The following is a 23,505-nucleotide window of genomic DNA, read 5'->3' as shown; positions in this document are numbered from 1 at the left end:
CTGGGTAAAAATTATGGTTTTGCCTGGGTCTCTGGGATCATTTAGCACAAGAGCCATTAATAATTAAAAAAAGATTAATAAAGATGCACTGAGTTGTAAAGGCTGGTAGCACGGTGCTCTTTACCATTAAAAATACTGATTCATGTTCCTTTTCTATGTATGAAGAGTTCATTGCAATGTTACATGCAACCACAAGAGGGCAGCATCGTTATGAAGTGGAGCAGGTAAGACAACCTAGGTCCATCCCCATAGGACAGCCATGCTTACGCACATTATTGCATCAGTTGTGGTAACAGGAGTGGCCCCATAATCTCTCTAATTATAGTATTAATCTTCGTTTCTCAACGAATGTGTCTGAACCCAATCATTGTGGGTTGTGACATGTACAATTGTACATTAACACGGTCATAGACAAAGAACAACTTTAAGAGAGGAACATTGTATTAAATATATAGGGCCTCGGATTGAAGGCCAGTGCAAAACTCCAAACCAGTCGTTTAAACTATTTGTATTTTCCCCCAATTGCAGAGATGCAATAAACGTTTATAGTTATCTATGGGAACTATAGAGCACACACACATTTGAAACGCATGCCATTAAAGGAGTAATTATGTCAAGATCAATTAAGACAAGGTAGTACAAAACGTAAGTTTATCACTAGGAGATCCTGGTATAACTTTAAAACTGACATTCCTGTTATACATTTTTCAACAAGTTAAAATAGCTCATCTACAAGCTCACAACGCATTGCCATTTGCGGATGCGTTGTGTTGTGAGCTTAACAAGGCGGGTCAGTGAGTCATAGTAGAATGAGAGTAGCGAGTCATAATATAGTTATAATAGAACCAACTGCTTGCATCCCTTGGTTCATACTGAGAAAGTCAAAGCGGAAGATCTACACACAGGCTTTCAATTTGTAATAAGCATGAATCATTTAATTAAAAAAAGACATTGAAAATACAGCTCATTTTACACAACAGCCATATTTACAAGATATAAAACTCAAAAGAGACAAAAATATATTGTTTGCGTTAATGAGACAGCATAGTGAGAGAGTTGCGAGATGAGTTGACTTGTTTAAAAAGGCACAAGGGGCGGGATGTTAGTCACATCTCATTCCCTTCCAAATACTCTTATAGATTAATACAGTCTGGATAAACAATGGAACATGTACAGTATAACCTGGCAGAACTCCCATAGGCTACCTGTGTAGGACTATGCCTAATCCATGCCCATGAAAGCAGTATTAGTAATGATTTTAAACACGTCTTGACCCATATCCTCTGTTTCACCAGCCCCAGAGATGCCGTTTTCTTTTTTGTCTTTTGAGATGTTGTATGATTGACATCTTTTACAAATACTGGCTGGATCTAAACCTACCCGGCCAGTAGCTCCCATCTCCAACATTCAAGTTGCCTACAACAGTACATATTTCACTTTGAAAGATAGGCGAGAGAAAGACAAAAGTTTAGCTACTGCAAAATGCAAGAAGACCGTGTAATCTACAAGAACGGGGAAAGATTCCCTTGAAAATATTAGATTGCAGAGATTTGTGTTACTGCATGAAAAGGCAAAGAAAATGAAAAATGACAAAAAGAAGAAACTCCCTTCAGTGATACTTTGAATTCATCTGTATAATTTACAGAATTATACAATGATAGTTATACAGAAATAATGTACAAACTACAGTAAAGTACTGTACTAGTATCAATAAAAAAGCAGAAAACCTCCATTGATGGAAAGTGGTAAAAATGTACATAATTTAAAGACCATCTTTTAGCAGTCATTCCATGTTATGGAAAATGTCATTTTCCAAAACACATTGATTTGTTTGAGCAGGGATCAATATAACCCAACAGGGTCAAACATTTGGAGATAAAAAAAAAGGACTTGAAATAAGAAAACAATATACATAGATATAGGGACAAAATCATTAGCTACTTAAAAACTGTACATGTAACACTTAAAAACACAAAGAAAGTACATCTAAAAAGCGTATTAATAGAGAATTATACGAAAAGGCAGAGAGATTTGTTTTTCTTCTTCAAAAAACGCATTTAAATATAATAGGTTCTAATTAACAGAATAATTGAGTCAATAAAATAATGAAACAAAACGTGACGACAACTCAACAACAGACCAAGTTTCAATGGAAACTAAACATAAACACCTTTGAGAAAAAACCCGGAGGGTTTTTCCACAAGGAACAAAATAAAATATATATACTAGATATATACTAGTGGTGATGAATTGACAGGCCCGTGTAAAGAAAGCAACTCCAGAGATCCCAGGCCAAAGACACGAGTGGAAATCTGAACCTGATAGTTGCCAGTTAGAAATAACTGACCCCCACTGAAACCGTATGCCGTTTCTTACAGCTTCCTGACCATAACTCAGTACAACATTCTCTAAAAGAAGAACAGGCCAGACATGGAGAGACTTTAACTTTAGCCGGTTTGTACAGAACCCGAGACGTTCACGTGAGCCGTCAGACTGTTACAGGTGACGCGGTTGGACAGTTTTCTTTTTCAAACTACGCCTCCAGGTTAAAAGCTTTCGCAGCAGACTGACTCAAGTATGCACAGATAAATCAAACTGGTAGCCATGCTGACCACATTGGATGCTTTTGTAACATCCATACTGACCTCAGTGTATATTCATTGGATAAAACCGGCATCCAACCCAGAGCTGGGTCAAATAGTATTGGCCAATTTTTTGTTTCAAACGACTTGAAGTGCCAGATGATTCAGGGCAATCACAATTGTGTTATCCTGACATTCATGATTCACTCATTACATTATATATACTGTACACACTAGTCTGGTACTCCATGAAGGTTCAAACAAATGCTGGCACTTGGAAATATTATTTCACTCAGCTGTAACCCCTCCCTGTCCACAAGAAAGGTAACAGTACGTTGTTTAAAAAAACATAGATATCATTGATGTAACTGACAACAGGTAGTCATTTCTGGTCTTATTTCATTGTGGACCCAAGTAAAAGTGGACCCAAGTAAAAGATGTTGGTTGCCCTTGGTAACAAGGGTCCAAATAAACAATAGACGATGCTACAGTATCCATTTCATTTCTGCAGCTCAGCTGTAAATATACTATATGATATGAGGTTGTGTTACGGGGTGCTGGGCATTAAGAAAAAAACACCTACAAAGCTTCTACTTGAGGCTTGGACACACACACACACACACACACACACACACACACACACACACACACACACACACACACACACACACACACACACACACACACACACAAGGTGTATTGTTAGTATACATACTTCAATACATGCCTACCATGTGCTGTTGACCTAAGCGCACTGGGGCTCTGACCAGCGATTGTAAACCTCACAGCCACAATGCTACCCTGTATACACACACAGCAGACAGACAGACAGACAGACAGACAGACAGACAGGTCATACAGTGTGACCCAGGATCAATGAGCTAGCCCAGGTGACATGGTAACACATTTCATGAGTACATCCATATCCAACATTTGTACGGCACTGGTGGTGCCTTGTGGGACATTTGGATAGTTGGAAGGCTAGCTCGTTGATGCAGTCTACTGGCTCAAGCTAACAGGTTTAGTAAACACTAGTCGACTGCTAGTGGCCACAAAAGTCGCGCACGCAAACACAAGCGCGCACACACACTGAGCCACGTTGCAGTAACTACGAAATCAGGAGGCGAAGACGATAAATAACTATTTTTCTGTTAATGCCGGTGGGGAAATTCTTCACAAGTATCACAGTACTCGTTGTTAGTCACTTCTGGGCAAAAGGGTTCATTACAGGCAGTTTATCTATCTCCGGACTCTAAATGCCTGGTTTATACTTGGTGTGCGACACCCGAGGAGAGGATGGGTTTAAGGCTGAACACAGACAGAGACCCATGAGGCACGCTGGTTTTTAATCAACCAAATCTACCGCAATGAGTCTGTGTGTCGACGTCAGCCAGCCTCCAGGTCAGAGGTAAGATGTGTGGTGGTGTGGTCTTTTTTTCTTTTTCTAGCCTCTTCTCCCTTTTCAATTTAGGCGGTTAAGGGGCGTTGGGTCCGGTGGCGGGTGGTCTATCAGTGGCTGCTGTCGCCTTCCATGTCGCTGTCGGGGGCTCCCCGGTAGATGGGGCTCTTGCTCTGGAGAGCGGGCTCGTACTTGCGCCCGGACGAGCTGGCCGCCTCGCTGCTGTTTTTGATACCGTAGAAGAAGTAGATGGCAAAGCCTGGAGGGGCAGACACGAGGAGGAGATGAAGCAAACGAGGAGTTACATTAAAAACGCCCTTCTTGTTCTCAGCAGCCAGAGAACATAGTCTATTGTCATTCAGTATTAAACCAACAGCCACTGGAAATCGTTAAAAATGAGGAGTCAGTGGCTGGCTGCTGAGAGGCAGTCAGTATGAAATTTGTACATACTGTACATGTACTGTAGATACTGTATATGTACTGTACGTACTGTATATATACGGTACTGTAAACAATATGTACTGTGAATGTACACTGTATATGTAATGCTATGCATTTTCCTTCCTACATTCAAGTATATAAATATTCTTTTTGTGCGTTTGTTTGTTGTGTAAGGGTTATCAATCTGCCAAATTAAATCTATTATTTGATAGACTCCATAGGTTACATTAAGCATTATGGTGGGGCATTATATTGGTGAGGACGTACCGATGGCCATCCAGACGGCGAAGCGGCACCACGTGCCCATGTCCAGCTGCATCATGAGGTAGATGTTGACGAACACACTGAACAGAGGCAGCCAGGGCAGCAGCGGAACCTGCAGAGAGGAGAAGGTCAGTACCAGAGTCTATGATGATCACCATTTATTCAATGCTTTGTCATGCAGTAAGTGATACACATTGGAGCCACACTGTTCCCATGGTTTAATGTTTATCTATTACCTTGAATATATCCCATAGACTAGAGGAAACATATCGTCGCTGTCGGGTAGAAATTTCCATATTTTCACTTTTTAATGTTTTCTTCCCAATGTAAATGAAAGCCCTACTTTGTCATACTTCAATGTCACACAAAAGTAGCAGAAATAGCAGATCTACAAGCTCAAAACGCACCATGGTGCGTTTTGAGTCACAGTTTTGTGCAGATGAGGTTTCCACCCGACAGCAACGATATGCTCTTGCTCTTTAACATCAATTTCAACCTCCAATTTCAGCCATGACCAACACCAGCTGCACGTTTTCCCTGCATCCAAAGCATCATTTTCTCCTAAATTATTCATTCTGGAAGTAAATCATTTTGTTGACATTCATTCAAACGTGCATCACTCTTTCGTTTTGAGCAGGCACAGGAAGAGAATCTATGATGTCATAATGGTCACACTGTCCTTTAGTCATGCGTCATACTCTCACTTTTTTGTATAGGCTCAGCTTTCACTTTCAGTGCGCACTCACATTTTCCTTCTCTCATTGGATCTGCGCGAATCACGTACGTGATCTATTTCTTATTCAAAACAGAGAATTCTGCCAAAAGGTGACAAGTTTGCATTGCTCAATGTGCGATGAGTCATGAGTGCTTTACTGATCTGCTGATCCTCCCCCGAGGTACCCTTCTTTCCCCATCTTTCTTCCCTCTAGTCTACACCAAATCTTTTGCCAAAAATGGCCAATCTATAAGCTCAAACCTTGAGCTTGTATCCTGTAGATTTTCGCCGAATGTTCACCTATTATTACAAGCCTATAATAGGGATCGATGCTCAGGTTCATTTAAAAAGGAAATACCGTGAAGGTGAGAGCCTCTTTGCTCTGGGGCTGTCTCCAGATGATGATGACGCAGACGGCACACATCAGAGCCAGGATCACGCACGTCGTCAACACGGCCGGCTCAGCCGCCAGCAGCTCCGGGAGTTTATTGGCCAGCACCACGCACAGGATGGTGATCAGCACCGCTGGGGTGAAGAGAAGAAACCACAGTAGATTGGTTACCTTTGTAGAGCAATGTGGCGCGCATGCAAACATGTAAGTGTGCGTCTTCTTCGTGATGAAGTGATTCGTTCAGAATCCAGAGGAGAGACCTCTATCTATGGTAGAGAACGCTAGGGCTGTTGTACTTACAGATAATGGCCGTGGTGGCGTAGACGATGTTGCCGGAGGTCTTTGTGGGCGTGTCCCCGCTGGGGCAGAACAGCAGCTTGAGGGTGAAGCTCTCACGGAGCGGCCGGTCCTCTGGCTCCACGCCGTACTCGTCGCCACTATCCCCTCCGCCCACCGCCACCTTCTCCCCTCCGACCAGCTCCACCAGTTTCTCCGACTGGCTGGATGATGAGTTAATGCTTCCTGGCTGGTACCTGGGGGTGAGGGGGGGGGCAAGGAAAGGAAATAAGAAAAAGTGAGGTGAGCCCGATAGAAATGTTGGTAGGAAGAAACGTACTACTACGTGTGTTTCGGTTTACCAAACGGAACAAGAATTAAGTTTGTTTGTAAATCCGAAGTAACTAGGGCACAACTATCCAATTGAACTGAACTCATTAAAAAAACAAGCGTAAATGCACTCCAATCTCTGCCCCAACTCCCAAATGGGTAAACCAAGTTAAATTTGTCACGGCTTGTGGGAAGACCTGATGGACGAATACTCAAATTAGTCCCCGTTTTGACACCCAGGCCGGATGTACCTGAATGTCATTCCCTAGTCTTGCTCTGCATTTCCTATCTCTGTCCACTGTCACCGTCAATAAAGGCTAAAAAACAATGCCCCCCAAATATCTTTAAAAAAATAAAGAAATTGTCACTGCTAGTGTGACAATGTTGAATTACAGCCAATGTTTTCAAGGTTTGTTCATATTGCTTAACTCTAGATGTATACCGTAACTGCCCTGTCGTGTTATTAAACTAGCATTCCCCTGTATCTGGAACTTTTACTGCAGGATCAATAAAAGTATCTTATCTATTCCCAACACGTGGTGACAACATTAGATGCCAATTACATCGTAAGCCTGTCAGTGTTACTACTGCAGGACAGACAGCCTACCTGAGAATGAGCACACAGATAGCCACCAGGGAGTAGGCCAACAGAGTCCCAATGGACATGAGGTCCACCAGAGCAGCCAGGTCAAACAGGAAGGCCATCAGGGCTGAAAAGGGGAAACCAAAACAGTGTTCATTTTGACGGCAAATTCCACGTAGTTTTAGTCATATTTTAGTAATCTGAAATGTTTTCTAGTCTAGTTTTAGTTGACTAAATATCATAAGATTTGAGTCTACTAAATCTACAGTTGATTTAGTCGACAAAAATGTGTTGACTAAATCAGCTCACAACGCGTGAGCTTGTAGATCGGCTACTTTCGGAGCGTGATACCCATGCACAGCCAAGCATAAAATCACTTTTCCACTAGTCCCTCCCTAACATTTTTGTCTAGTTTTTATTTGTTGATGAAATTGTCAATACATTTCTTAGTCATCATAGCTTAGTTTTTATTTAGTTTTCGTCAGTGAAAAAGGTAGTCAACGAAAAATTTTCGTCAGTTTTAGTTGACGAAATTAACGCTGGACCTGAGGCACACAATAAGATTAAAAGCTGTAATATTTTTCTCCTTTCTTAGTACGTTATCTATCCTATGGTATGTAATGCTGAATGAAACTTCCTGCCATTAGTGCTTGGACTGAAAAAGTAGGCCAGCAATATCCCCACGTAAACTTTCTTTTTAAATGCTAGGAGAGTGGGGTGTTATTGATCAAACAGACGCTGCCTGTCAGCCAGCCAGCAAGATAAATGGCTGAGCAGTAGTCTGGGTTGAGACCTTGACGAGCTAGAAAAACGAAAAAAAAAGAACCGACGTGAAGACAAATGGACTGACAGACAGCCTTAGAAATGAGAGCCGTCTGACAAAAGAAAAAGAAAGAAAAAACAAGCATGAAATCTGTGATGAGCAATGACCAGACCAGCACTCAGTTTGAACTGAAAAACCCACAGTCATACACAAAGAATACATTTTAAAAACTAGAAAATGTGCTCCTCGGAGCACAAGTCTCCGCCAGCAGACTATAGCAATTATATTATCATAGCAATAACTAATGAGATACAGTAGAGTAAAAGATATATACTGTACTTAAATAAAAAGGTGTATGTTAAAGAAATATTTATTTAAAAAAAAATGATTTAAAAATCATATTTTGTCTTCTAATGTTTAAAAATTCAACTCTAGTCCTCTTCTGTGTTACTGTTGTAGATGAGTATGCTTTCTTAGCTTTGGCCTTCTGCGCCTTTGCTTGACCAATGTCAGGTGTTCTCAAAGGGACACACACACGCACGGACGGGTGATTTGGACTAGAAGATACTGTTCCAATCAAGACTGATTGATCCTGTCTTACCTCGCTTCAAAAACGTAAACGGCTTTTTGAAGTGACACACCTTTTTATTATAGGATTGTATTTCGTCATGCGTCCCTCTAGCCAATCAGAGACATTGATGTCAACATATTGACACGTATTAAGAGTTCGGCTTTGTTGTGGGATCATTTCAACTCTAGTCCTCTTCTACGTTACAATTGTAGATGAGTATGCTTTCTTAGCTTTGGCCTTCTGCGCCTTTGCTTGACCAATGTTAGGTGTTCTCAGAGGGAAACACACACGCACAGACGGGTGACTTGGACTTACTGAAGGTACTGTTCCAATCAAGTCTGATTGATCCTGTTTTACCTCACTTCAAAAAGTAGGGGCTTTTTGAAGTGACACACCTATTTATAGAATTTTATTTCGTCACGCGTCCCTCTAGCCAATCAGAGGCATTGGTGTCAACAAATTGACACGTGTCACGTGGAGCTTGCCCAATGTTAGCTTGGCTAACAATGTTTGCTCACACAAAGCGAAAACATATTCTCCACCTTCGGCGGAGACAAAAAGGACAGTCAGTGTGAACCTACCAGCCACGATACCAGAGGCAATAGTAGCGATGAGAGGCGTCTTGGTGCGTTCGTTCATTCTGGACAGAACCCGGAACAGCAGCCCGTCCTCTGCCATGGCGTAGATCACCCTGGGCATGGGGAACATGGAGCCCAGCAGGCTGGAGCACGGCAGACACGTCAATATTAATAACAATAGACTTAATATTTGTGTAGGACTTTTAAAGTGGACACTTCACACAACTATCTATACATCTATATATATATATATATATTAATTCACAGTCTGTCTGTGCATCTGACGACAGCAGTCGTTTGATCGCCATATTTAGTCGATCAAACGTTAGTGGGTACTGCACTGGGTACTCTGAGAACGGGTAGAACAGGTATTCTGACAAGTACAACGGGTACTGCATAAACGGGTGGGGCATGCATTCCTGACTTCACTTATGTCAGTTAGCATCTCAACAAGTTTGTTTTTTTATCAGCAACAGAAACTGATGGACTAATTTGCGGACTGAGTGCCATACATACATGCATATACTGTACATATAAACGGATAGCCTCACTATTAATTACAATAATTCTGCATCGCCCCATGGCTTGATTAATTATTTCCGTCCGTAAACCTGAAAGGCCATTACATTCTTGGAGCTTCCCAGATTGCCCATCTATGTTCATTCACTCTGTAAGGAATGCGGTTCATCTTGTCTTCCCATGACCGTAAGCAATGGGTTAAAAAAATAACGTACTAATCCCACAATGACTACAAATGATTATGGCTACGGCTATGCTTCTGAAACCCAACCCAAGTCATAAGGACCGAAAGCCAACAGCAGTGAATCTACCAACACCTCCGCACATTCACAAGTTAATCTGATCAGTGAATATGTGTTACTAAACGGATTTGTTTCAGGTAAATGTGTAAATACTAAATATAATGGTTATATAATGGTATAACATTGTCTTTAGGGCTGCATTTATGGATCATCTTCTTAGCGAATATTCTATTGATTACCGTTTCGATTAATCAAATAATTGAGAATTTTGTTTTCATACCAACGAATCAATGCAAAAAAAATCGTACAAAATGTTTTAAGAATCTACTTTTTTTTTAAAAACATCGATTATGTTTTATAATCGATTAAATCGACTTGTTGGATTAACTGTTGCACCCCTAATGGTCTTACCTGGTAGAGAGGGCGCAGAGGGAGCCCACGGCCACTATGTATCTAGCCGGGGACCAGCCCACGTAGCTGAAGGCCTCCGGCAGGGGGCTCTGGGTGTTCAGTTGGTAGTAAGGCATCATGAGCGTGAGGGCCGCCGACACGCCGAAGTAGGCAAAGAAGCAGATGAGCAGCGACGCCACGATGCCTATGGGGATGTCACGCATGGGGTTCTTGGCTTCTTCACCTGAGGGGAGGAAACCAGGTCAGCATGATTGTAGAGGAGCTAAAGGCCCCCAAAAGGTTGAGATAACCCCCTACCCGAGGTAGAACCAAGCACAACCATGTTTTTTCATTACTTTCATATATCCAGTTTTTGAAGTGGACGATGATCAGAATGTCACATTTAGACTGTTTGTTTAGACCGTTATGCACTGAGAGAACATACTGTGTGTTGTCTAAATGCACAGTGACATCTGTCGGGACATCTCTTGCCCCATGCACAATATATCAACAATGAGTATGGTTTATGGGGGGGGATACTGTATATGCACACATCCCTATTCTGGCCATGTCATAATCTGTGAACGTTCTGCAAAATGGCAGATCTACAAGTTCTACATGGATCCCTGGGGGATTAATGAAGTAAGCTATAAGTGGTTAACATTATACGTTTAATGTATATAGTGTTTTATTGTGATGGCTGTGGCAGAAAACAGAAGTTCAACACATGCTGCCTAAACCAACCTTCAGTTGGAGCATGCCTGAGGTGTTGCATACCTCAACTCATCCAAGTTGGTACACTCAATGCCTTTCGCATTCTTGTGGTCTTGTGGATACAAGCAATGTGACTCCTCAAGATTTGTTGTCAAACCAAAAGTGACTTAGGCCTTTCAGTATCTCCAAGTGCTTCTGAAGGTTTGTGAAGGCATTTGTCTATTCTATTTTCACAGGTTGTATTGATTGGCACAAACTTCTTGTTGTCTTTACAGTATGACCTTAGCGAATTAGGACGTAAGCGGAGCCTTGCCTAATAGAAAAGAGCAAGAGCAACACAATGACGTCAGTGTCGTCACACTCGATAACTCGTGTGTGTCTCTTGGCGAGGTGGATGGCATGTGGCACTATCCTGGTGATCACCTCTAACGGATCACTTATCAAATCGGCCAGTCATTTGACATTGTTTTGGTCTCTTCCGCATCTTCAAAATCACCTGGATCTGGTTACGTAATTGCAAACAAAAGCCGAAAGAGCAGCTTTGTTGCCACTTCCTATCAAGTACCTCCTGTAACGTGGCACTTTTGTGTGCCCTGCCTTTCTGCAACGTGCGCCATACAAAAGAGCAACACAATGACGTCGGTGTCATCACACTTGATGACAGACTTGTGTGTGTCTCTTGGCAAGGTGGATGGCATGTAGCACTTATCCTCGTGTCCTTTAATGACTTTAATAATAAGTTGTTGCCGAGATCTTTACTTTATTGTATGCAAAAACATCCAATTTGGTGGCATTATGATCATTAATTACAGAGATGTGATAAGGCAGACACTGTCCCTTTTAGTAAGGCCTAAATTTGTACCTTTTTCGGTTTTGGGAGGACCCAAACATCAGTCAAATAAATACATTTTTGCAGGAAAATATTTTTACCCAACCATCCAACTAGACACATTAATGTTATGAAAATGCAAGGTTGTGCTTAGTTCGACCTTGGGTTGGGGTATCAAACGAAAGCCTTTCATGGACTTGTTTCTCTGCTAAAGCCACTCACTTGTTGTGGCGATGCAGTCGAAGCCCACAAAGGCGTAGAAGCAGGTGGCGGCGCCAGACAGAATGCCTTTCAGGCCGAATGGAGCGAATCCACCTTCGCCAAAGTTGCCTTCAACCCTGGGGAGGAAGCGAGATTGAGGGCGTTACCACCTGACGGGTTTGTGTGCCAATCGATAACGGAACAGGAATGTTTAAAGCTATATAAGTGACAGGTGTCAGGTACTGACGTCATGACAGTGTTGTTGGTTGAGTTGATGAAGTCAGTAAAGTTCGCCTCTGTGAGGTTCCAGTTGGCCGTGTCTCCCTTGACGAAGCCAGAGATGATGACGAACCCCAGAACCACCAGGTTGATGCCCGTGAAGACTTTGTTGACCAGCGCCGACTCACTCACGCCAAACGCCAGCAGGCCTGGGAGGAGAAGAACAACGAGAGAACGATATTTCATGACGTTCACACCCCTTATTATAACAAACATATATAAAACATATATAAAGTTACAATGACAGTATCTAGACTAGAGGATCTTTTCCCTTCTGAGAATAATGCTTTTCGTAAAATATGCAAATTCGTTAAGTGATTAATTTAGTCTTTAACCCATTTAGACCTGAGGCCGATTTTAAAAACGCTAAACGCTAAATCCTAACCTATGTTTTTTTTAATTCAAAACATTTAAGAAAATTCCTGTTGCTATATACATAGCATCATCTAAAACGACACAGATGCCTTCCCAGTTTTAAAGGTATAACAACGTATAGGCTTCCGAAAAATATAAATCCGTTTAACGACCAGTCTAAAACATAACGTTTCCTTTAGCTGTAAATAGCACACTAGAAATGTTAACATGATACATCACTAAACTGATTCAGTCAGATAACTCACAAATAGATTGAGACCAATAATAGCTTGAGAACATGTATTTATAAAATGTGTGATTTTTTTTTATCTTCAGCGTTCAGGCTCTGCAATACATCACTCCCCGCTCAGCACATTAGCAGAAGACCATTTAAGAGCAGGGAGATATACTGTACATCTATAACAAACCCCAGGGGAAGACAGACCCCTTAGGGAAAGCAGAGCCTACTGGTGGTGCTGGGGTGGTGGTGGGAGCAAACAAAGCACATACGATATCAGTGGTAGCCTGACAGACAGCAAGAGGAAGTGCAATGAATCAAGTGAGCTTAAGTAGACTGCCAATTTGGTCAGCTGCTTGACACGTCACATAAAGTACATCGCACATATAGTGCTGCATAAACCTCTCGAGTATACCTGCCTGAACCAGCTTGCAGGCTACGCATCATTTATTTGATTAAAATGCTATTTGTTTAGTTTTTCTGTCAATTGATTTATCGATTATTCCATTAATAGTTTCCACCAAGGTGGGAAAAAAGGTGGTTTCCAGCAATGCCAACTCACCAGTGAGCAGCAGCACCAGTAAGAGGGCGAAGAGGTCGGGGTACTCTGCGAGGACGTTCCCAGGAACCTTCATCGCCATGGCGGCTCGGAAGAAGCCGGAGATCTTTTGCTCCACCAGGTTGTCGAAGGTGGAGCTCCATGCCCTCGCCACGCTGGCCGTGCCTTAAGCAGGGGAGAGAGAAATACATGTTTAAAACAAGGTGCACACAAAGGGGGAAAAAACTAAGCATGCCTTATGCTTCCAAAACGATTATACACGAACAGAGCTCACATGTGAAGCACGCTCAATCCAACTCACCTATCACATACGACAGGATGAGATTCCAGCCTGTGATGAACGCCCAGATCTCTCCGACCGTCACGTAGCTGTAGAGGTACGCCGAACCCGTCTTTGGCACGCGGGCGCCAAATTCGGCGTAGCACAGCCCTGCCAGCATGGAGGACAGAGCGGCAATGAGGAAGCAGAGGACGATGGCGGGCCCTGCCTTCTCACGCGCCACCTCTCCGGCCAGCACGTACACGCCGGCACCCAGCGTGGAGCCCACGCCCAGGGCGATGAGGTCCAGGGTGGTCAGACAGCGGGCGAACCGTGTCTCTTCGCAGGAGCAGTCGAGCGCCCGCCGACGCAGCAGCACCTTGCCCAGGACGGCCAGCTTGGCAGCCATGTTACCGTTTGTGTGTGTTGGAGAGAATGAGGGTATTTGGCGTTTGGCGTGTCAACCCCCCCCCCCCGACGTGTGAGGTTTGTGTTTCAAATATAATTTGAACAGGTAGCCGACAGTGGATTGCAGTCTTCTGGGGATGTTGTGTGTGTTTTTTGCAGCAGCAGCAGGCACTGGAGACAAGACAGCAGACACAGGGAGCGGCAGGCTCACTCACAATAGCTGGCAGAAACAGAGGAGGACCTGGGAGGACAAAACAAAACAGGAGAAGCTCCGTTAGTTTGAAACATGGAGCTATCCAGTCAGTTTAACCACATTAACACAATCAGAGAGAGACCCTCACTACTCGAAATCAAGTTAGACGCTTTTGCACCCTCTAGTCTAAACACACAGAGAGCACTATAATAGCACTACCATCTTTAATTCCTGGGCTTGCCACAGGCTGTGTTTAAGTGCATGTTTCTCACATCTGTTTCCAATGAGGGCAGGTTAACACCAGAGAACCCGTTCTTGGAATGTATTCTACCCTCGAGCAACCTAGCAGGTGCTCGGCTCGCCAGCCAACCTAGCAGCAGGAAAGGGGGATAAAATGAAGACACATGCTCATTCACGCACCCCCTGCTTATGCAACTTCGTGGAACTCTCCCATCTCTTTGTAAACCCAATAAAAAAAACATGTGATCAGAGATGCAGAGGCCTTCGGGAAACAAAAGAGCTACCTGACAGCGTTGCCCCTACTGGGTTTCAAGATCAAACATTAAAATCTATAAGCGGACACGACAAAGCGCCTCTAGAGAAACACGAGGGGCAACACCTAGCATAGTTCTCCGACACACCCGCACGGTGAGCTGGGCGTTCCACTGCATGTGCTCTATTATTTCAGCAAGCAGACACCGATAGGGAGAAGCATGGGAAAGTCGTGAGGTGAGAGGGGGCAGTCAATTGAGTCAAGTCAACAAAGACAGAATGGTGATAACCGGTGTATTGATAAGATGGACAGAAGAACTTGAAAAAAGGCTAGTTATCAAGTGACCGGAAAATAGGGCATACGAAAAAACAACATTGTAGCGAGCTTCGGGCACCATCATTGAAAGCTGTTCAGTGTACTGAGCATGCTGGTACATATACACGCACCATTATCCCGATTATTGGGAATAATCAGGTTACGGCAATAATTTGACAGAAACTTTTGCATGCATGCACAGCATTAGTGCAATTGCAGCAATAACCCAGGTTCATATTTTACTCTAAGGCTTGTACTTACGGCTACGTATTCACACTGTCACACATACACGTTATGAAACCTGAAAGATATCTTACAAAGCAGTGATATATGACATGTCCACATAAATCAAAAGGTTTCATATCAGATAACTGGGGGAAAATTGGCATATTAGTGTGCATGTAAACATACTCAGAGCAACCACACCGACCGAAATTAGATTCTTTTTAAAAACAACGTACAGCTACATTCCTACTGCTATCTAACCTTTTATTTATTTATTCAATTTTATGTTATGTTAGCTGATCCATTTTTTTTCTTTCATTGTGAAGCACTTTGTAACTTTATCTTGAAAAATGCCATTCAATGTCAGTTTATTAAGTTCAATGTGTCAATCGTAATTTGTGACCACCTCACTGTAGGTAGAAGGGTTACGTCGGGTCCATAATCTTATCTAACCAGTAATTTAGTTAGCAAACTGATGTGCAGTTTGCACACACCAATTGCATTTTCACCACAGAAAGGACACGCTGGTCTGACATCAAGGACGTCGGCAGCCAATCAGCGTTGTTATGCTCAGTAACTCTGGGACGAGCAGAACAATAATATTGATTATAATGCACTAAGTCTCACAGTAACACACACACACACACACACACATTGGGCCAAGGCCACTCAGAGGGAGGACAGTGAGACAAGGAGACATGTGGTGTTATTGTTAATCTGTGCAGGTGGTTATACTCCAGGATGGTCACTCAAATACACCTGACGTCAATCTCCAACACACAACCAACAATAACACAGGGTTAACTACGTATGACCCCTTTCTACTTTGTTTTGCTCAAATCCCTGGCCTGTACATTACCGCACGTCCACGTTACTTAACACGCCACGTGCTGCCTAAAAAAATAAAAAATAAAAACAGAGGGCAAAGGTTTATGGACATGCAAAGATTCAATACCTGTTCAACTGGATGGATTGAATGGGTTAAACACAATAGTCAAATGCTTGACCTGCTTGTCCACATGGTCCATCACATTACTGTAAGGTAAAATGCAATGGCATTGGATGTGCTGGGAAATGCATACAGTTTAGTCAGCAATGGACCTCGGAGTTGCGAGGACACAGTTACGATTATGCAAAAATGTGTTGTGGGCGCAGCAGTCAGTGGTGCCGTTCATTCAATGATATAATATAAACCATTCACTTGTTTGCTGTATCACCCCATAATACACGTTCTTGTGTTGGAGCATGTGATGCACCGGGGCAAGGGCCTTTTGAACAGCTGATCCCACGGTCAGTCCCCGAGGGAAATGTCACGTCCGCCTAATGACACCTGAGCTTTCGGCATGGCTTGCTGAGGAGGCAGATGGACATTTCAGGCCTATTGGTCACTCTAAGCTGGACAGGCCGCACAAGACAATTCAAGTTTATTCACAAAGTCAAAAAAAAAGAATACAGATCATTTCATCATTTGGAACATGTTTTGTCCAAGAATTCTACATACATTTATATTGAAAATATTCAATATACCAAATTTCTCTTTTAAACCTATTATGCTATTTTGTGAGTTTTGTTTTTTTGCTGCTATTGCTGTCGATTCTCTTTCTTAACCCACAGAGCACAACGACACAAATTCTCACCAATTGTACTATTAATACTATTAAAACAACATAACCCGCGTTATCAAAGGGGCTTCGACCTCATACAACATCAGAAGGAGAATATCCTGCCTTGTACGGGTATGTGTTAGGTAGAAAAACAAACCGCATCAAACAATCAGGAAAAAGTGACGACGGCAACAAAAGAAAGAAAACCCGACAACCGCAACAATAAACGTTGGGAGCCTTGTGAATAAGGCGGGTGGGAAACTGGTACGGCAACGACATTCCGACGGCGTTTACCACTCCCATTACCAGGAACTGCGATCTGAGGGTGTAAATGTTATATCAATAAACATTCCCTACCACACTGCCGTGCCCGGCCAACTCTGATCTGCCCAGGGGGTTGGCTCTGCATTGGATATTCCGACAGAAAGTGGGACAAGAGTGCTTAATTCAAACCTGGGGATATGGGGTTATGGGGCACCTATAGCTAATGTAATTTCTTAGGAAAAGAAAAAGCTGTTCTTTGGGCGGAAGGTTATAGTTCACATTTTTATGTGAAACCACAAACTCCCCATTCAAAGTTCAAAAGATGTGATGCACCACTTCCTTCCATGTAACGTATAATCTCACAAATGACCTACCGGTAGGTTTCATTTTTGATTGGATCAGGCACAGAAAAGACTCACTTTAGGGTGGTCTCATTAGAACGATGCCAGATCCACTGATAGTGTAACTGAAAGGCCATTCTAGTACATGCTTCCAACACCTCAGCCTGTTACTAGGCTAATCCTTTCCTTGTGGTCTTCACGAGGGTGCCTGGCTGGCTCTGTGTATATACATGTGTGAACCAGGGCAGATTTTGCAGAATTTGCACCATGGCTGTAGATGAAGTCTATACTCTGGCACGGAAATGTACCGTCTGCAAACTCAGCCACACACCTACGTACAAACTCAGCCACACACCCACACCCCCCCACACCCACACACACACACACACACACGCACACACACGCACACACACGCGCGTGGATTTGCAAGCAAGACTGCATCCGCGCCGACAGTACAATCTACAATTTGCCCAAATTTTATCTTTAGAGTCTAGACCAAGTGTCTCCAACCAATTTTCATTTAGACATCATATTTGTTTCTCTAGACCAGTGGTTCCCAAACACTGGGTCGGGACCCATTTGTGGGCCCATTTGGTATGTTCTTGCTCTCTATTTCAATGACGTGACGCGCACGTCGCTTAACACCTACACTGCAAGTCGCACAATGGACAATTGATATGCATCTAGGCTTATTCCTATGTTAATTCGCTAGGTGTGAGTCGGGAACCTTTGAAAACTTTGTTGAGGTGCGAATTTAAAGTAGTTTTAAATCTATGCGTGTGCCTGCGCGTGCTCCTGGTAAAATAGGTTCCGGCACGGCGTGCAAGGCCGTCCAGTGAGCATTGCACCCCTGGTCGCGAGCAAATATCCCTTTATTTTTGGTTTTCCTGCATTTTTAAAATTTTTTATTATTGTTATTTCAAAGGATTTTTTTAAATGTCCAAAAGAATTCCCAATTTTTCATAAACTTACAACATATACTGCTCTAAAGTGACAACTTTCAATGGGATATCTCCTTCAGCTACACCACAATATTGTAGAGCAGCACTGAAGAAACTCACATAATTGTATTGACTTAAGCAAGGCAATGAGGGCATTCAAACACATCTTCTGTGGACTTAAGCAAGGAAATGAAGGCATTCAAAGATTTCAAACACATCTTCTGTGGACTTAAGCAAGGAAATGAGGGCATTCAAACACATCGTCTGTGGGGCTCCCAGGCAGCAAACAGCCACACCTAGCTACCTCCGCTCACGGCTATGACTGTGGTACAAACGTACTCTGACCAAAGTACTTGGTACAATAGACCTATAGGCATGCTAATGTTGCTTTTGTAAGATTTTTGTTCCAAAGGGGTCCTTGTTACTGGGTGGCGGGCTGCTGCCACAGCCTCTAAGAGGATTATAGCAGGACTAGCAAACCTGCTAAACTCATTACAGTCGGTTACAGCAGCCACTTGCCCCATCTGTCTAAACAACACGCAGCTTTGTTTGGGTTCTTTCTGTCAAAAAAAACAACATGGTTTGTACTGCTTATCTCTTGCTTATCACTGTCTCATGTCTACACAGACAGTGTCTTGTCATCAACCATCAGCTAAGCAAAGCATGCTGTAAAAAGACACGCTAAAAAAAGACAACTTTAGTCGCCACCGATTAGTCCAAACATTAACACACTAAAGACCATGGCCCTTATATAAGAGTCTTGCCTATTCACTTACATAACCTCACCTTAAAGGGTTAGTCCACAGACTGTAAAGCAGGTTCCCACAGTGTCAAACGTATTATAGTGCCCTTTGGAGGATTAAAAAATCCATGGAGAATGCAGACATTTCCCCATGCTCGCCGTTTCTGACGGGTTCAGGGTCACCCACGGACAACTCTGCATAACGTTCTGAATGATGATACTATGGTAGGTCCAGTATGGGGGGCATCGGGTGAGTTAACCCATTAAGACCTGAGGCTGATTCTACAAATGCCTTCTAAACCAGTAGTTCTCAAACTATTTCGTAATCCAAAATTATTCAACATTTTTCAAACACTTTCAAGATTTTTCTAAAATATTCAAAAATATCATATTGATGATGGCATAGTACTGCAACGCCGGCTGCTGTTGCAGCATCAAATATGACACAATTTTTCAGTTTAATTTAGGCTCAAAATAAATAAAAAGCTTTGCTTTGGAACCATTGGCTGATAAAGAGACTTCTAGGAAACCACCCACAAGGCAGTAGTCTAAGTCTACTGACGTCAGGTGCGCGATAAGATACAGTCGCTGTGTCCCAAGGCTTGTGAAGTGTAGTGCAGTGCATAAAAAAAACACACAAAATAAACATGTAAAAGGTCCATAATACAACAATAATTAAGCAATGCATTTATTTCTAAAGTTATTTACTTCTAAAGTATGTGCCATCATGGCTGCGGGGCCACAGGTGAATGGGAAAACCCCAACAGAGATCTTTGTGATCAGTAAACTCACATGCTAAGAAACACTAGTGAATGGGGTGAACGTGAACTCACCTAACCCCGATGTGTGTAGTGTTCTACACACTTAACAGCATTTCATGTGTCAAAGAGACAATGGCTGTTTGAAGTTATGGAACACTGTTTTTTTTCCGCCTAACTTAAAAAAGGACAGACTCTATATCCGTGTGTGTACACGCATGCGTATGGTGGTTGTGTATTTTGTGGGACTGAGCAGAGAGTTGTGCATGCATGCGTGTTGAGTGCGTGTGGACAGACTGACCGCTGTGACTGAACTGGGCGACCTTCTAAGTAAACCGACCGGGACGGGCGCCATCACCGCCAACAACCTCTGTCGCTGGGAAATGGAATGTGGCGGGCGCCGGGCAGCACAGCACACTATGAACTTTCTTTTGTCTGCCATGGCCGCCTGATACCATCACTTAAGACTACATAGTCTCATCATCACCCAGTGAGCCACGAATGGAGAAGCGCCTCTCGACTCCTCTACAGCCAGAACAAGGATACTGTGGCAGAGGCCACACCAGGTCCAGGAGTGATACCAAATATCCAGTCTAGTAAATGAACCACATGAACCCTCGCCATGCACGAACAGTGGGCAAAATGTGCAGATCTATAAGCTTGTTGTGCGTTGCGAGCTTGTTGATGTTCTATTTCTGACTACGAAAATTGGCCGAAGAGGGAAAAAAGGAGGGGGCCTAGTATAGACCCCTGGGGGACTCCTGACAAATAAGTATATTTGGTTTAAGTGGTTAATGAGATTGCGTTTTTTCATAAATGCTTTTTGCCAAAACACAAATTTGTCACCTTCACCGGGTCAGGTTTCTTCTTGCTTAATAACAAATAGTGATCTTCACCCTCCCTGTTATGAGTGTGTTATAAAGCACATTAATCCCGCCGACCTTCAATCCTCCACGTCCATTTCACAGGGCCAGCATTTCTGCTCACTCACTCCTCGTTCCGAGCACAAGATGCTGTGTGTGCAGGCACTGCACTATAGGAGACTGGCTGGGAGGATTGTGGCTAAAAAGGAGTCTCCCCCCCCCCCCCCTCAGGAACCCCTAATGCTTAAATCAGCTCAAATAGGCACAAGAAATAATGTATCACACAGTCCTCGAAAAATGTTGTACTTAGACCTGCATTTGATCAAATGTCCTTTCTGTTGTGGCAGAAATACACTGAAATGTCAACCAGCAGCAGCACAGGGTAAAAAGTAAATGTCAAAAGTCAGTCGTCTGCTGTGTTTCAAATACATCAATGATGCAGTCTTCTCTAAACGTGCTTCACCATCATTTAGCTCACCCATGCACACGACCTCCATGTGATATATATATACCGTAACTAATTACATACATATACTTTTGACATTTACTCTCACCCAGTGCTACTGGTTGACATTTCAGTGTATTACTGCCACAACATAAAAGGACATTAGATCAAATGCAGGTCTAAAGTACAATACAGAGTACGAGAGTGTGATACATCATCATATTCGTTAATTAAAACACAGGCATCACACACACTGACTGGACAAGCAGTTTGTGTCCAGCAGCCTATTATAAATTGTTGAGGAAGTCACTCAGTCAGAATGAATGCCATTAAAGCAACCGGATCAGGGCAGTAACCTGGGACTGGAGGGAGGCAGCAGGGCGTCTCACGTTTAATGTCACCCAAACAAGGACACGCACACACGACATGAGCGGGGCGGAGGATCAAGTGACACACAAGTCATCAACGACCTTTAATCCATCAAGACCGGGAAAGCATCTGTGTCATTTTGGATTTTAGCAAAATAGTGTTATTTTAATACTTTGGCTATTCAAAAATAGCAGATATATAAAGCTCATAGCGCGTCACTTCGTGCTGCACTGCGAGCTTGTACATCTGCTATTTTAGAAAAATCTTGAAAGTATTTGAAATATTTTGAATAATTTAGAATTTTTTTAACACAAATCTTCAAATCTTGAGATGGAGGTCTGTGGCCAAAAACATATTATTTTGGGGTCCTTGACATGAAAAAGTTTCAGCACCACTGCCATAGAAACATATGTTTTTCAGATTTTCCATTAAGCCTCAGGTCTTAATGGGTTAACACAGGTGGTTGGTCATGGTCACTCATCACATCTCTGACTCTATAATCATCATGTTACTGTCTGTCTGCACACACTCTGAAGATGATGCAACTACACACACACACACACACACACACACACGCGCGTGGGCTCCTTCCTTTGCACAACGCCATTGTCATTGCCACTCGCCGAAAATAGCAGATCTACAAGCTCACAATGCGTTGCGACCCGTGCAGATCTGAACATTTTCGGCGAGCGACATCCTAGTTTCAGTATAATGTCTGATTCTGAGTGGATGGATACCCCGTGTCTGTGTGTGGATACGTGGCCCCGGTCGGTGTAATCTCGCGTGATTCGGCCGCTAAACACACGGGTTGTGCTGGGCATAGGTGCTGGGTGCGATCTCGCGTGGCTTGGCTGTAACAACATACATACAGTATAACATGGTAGCATGGGGCTGGTTGTTGCTACTAGCTGCTGCCGGGTGGTGGGATAGAACCATAACAATGAATGGAGCCAACGGTCGACCTGATCACAACACTACGAACTGCTCGGCCTTTTTAACCAAAAATAACCCGATCCGGTTCTAAACGACGGGGTTTTAAATCAGGGTTTAACGCTATTATGTATAATTTTTTTCGATGAATTGAATACACAGGACCCCACTGGAAACAAGCCATAGTGCTTTCTTGGTTTTAGTCATTTTAGCATCCTTTCTGTATGAATATGTAACTCTATGCTTTTCTTTTGCAAATTGTTAATAAAGTATAGTAATCAATCAACCGCTTCCGCGAAGTAAAGTACTCTGTTTGGTTGTTGCCCGCTAAAAAATAAATTCAACTCAATCTGATACTCACTCTAGTGTATCATTTATATATGTTGTTAATGGTGAGTCTCACCATTAACAATACATATAAACGCTATATATTTAGACGTAAAGAGACACTACCATGTTGTACAGTAAAACAGTGAGTACAGTATAGTATGACAGCACGAGGCGGTATTGCGTCAGTCTATTACTATACAAGGTGAGTCTCCTGGAACCGGAAGGAAGGAAGGAAGCGCGACATCTTCTTATTACAAATAAAACTATCTCTTCTTAACACAATGTAATTATGTAATAAACCCTAAGTTATAAATACAATAGTTACCTGTGGTTGTGTTGTGTTGGAATGGAATGTGGGCAGCAGACAGGCAGCTCTTCAATAACCGTTAGGACTGAGACTGGTTCTTGTCTCTCCTCTCGTCGTTCTGATGAAATATCTATTCTTCTCCCGCCCGGTGTGTGTATTATGTGTGTGTGTACTTCTGCTTCCAGAGGGGCGGGGCGTGCGTTGCCAGGTTTTGAGAGAGAGAAACAAGCAACCAGTTCTAGGAAAACAAGCCCAAAATAAAAGAAGCAACTTTAAACGAAAATCTTGGAGGAAAAAAAGTGGACATTTTATATTTTTGAAAACACAAAGTCTTGTATGGGGGTCCCTGGCACAAAGTATTTTCAGATAAGGGTCCTTGGATAATTACATATATAAATACAATATTTTAGAACCATTAGTTTAATCAACATTAGGAAACAAGTCCAAAATAAGCAAATATCCTTAGTTTAATTAAAACAAGCCCAACAAAAACGCAACTA

The 23,505-nt window shown here is 42.8% G+C and overlaps 1 protein-coding gene across 3 annotated transcripts; it reads right to left on the bottom strand.

Annotated features, from left to right (window-relative positions):
• Positions 1 to 907: 907 nt before the first annotated feature.
• Positions 908 to 23,161, bottom strand: LOC308089706 (cationic amino acid transporter 3-like). Of its 3 annotated transcripts, none has more exons than XR_013933538.1 (13): positions 23,024 to 23,161; positions 13,520 to 14,126; positions 13,222 to 13,383; positions 12,036 to 12,216; positions 11,810 to 11,925; positions 10,066 to 10,288; positions 8,897 to 9,036; positions 7,006 to 7,108; positions 6,093 to 6,325; positions 5,760 to 5,926; positions 4,690 to 4,798; positions 3,216 to 4,240; positions 908 to 3,161 (listed from the first exon to the last, which is right to left on the bottom strand). XR_013933538.1 is itself a non-coding variant. In XM_080434575.1 (12 exons), exons 2-12 carry the CDS (start codon positions 13,884 to 13,886, stop codon positions 4,092 to 4,094), a joined length of 1,950 nt encoding a protein of 649 aa, XP_080290701.1. In that variant the 5' UTR covers positions 13,887 to 14,126; positions 23,024 to 23,161; the 3' UTR covers positions 908 to 4,091. The 3 variants fall into 3 exon arrangements, 1 of the variants encoding a protein (XP_080290701.1); XR_013933539.1 differs by having other exon boundaries at positions 3,224 to 4,240; XM_080434575.1 differs by having other exon boundaries at positions 908 to 4,240.
• Between the last annotated feature and the right edge of the window lie 344 nt (positions 23,162 to 23,505).

The sequence above is a fragment of the Gymnoscopelus braueri genome (assembly GCF_963280865.1).
Source record: "Gymnoscopelus braueri genome assembly, chromosome: 8".
Classification (NCBI taxonomy): domain Eukaryota; kingdom Metazoa; phylum Chordata; class Actinopteri; order Myctophiformes; family Myctophidae; genus Gymnoscopelus; species Gymnoscopelus braueri.
Note: the sequence above shows the minus strand (reverse complement) of the source record. Positions and strands in the feature narration are given on the sequence as shown.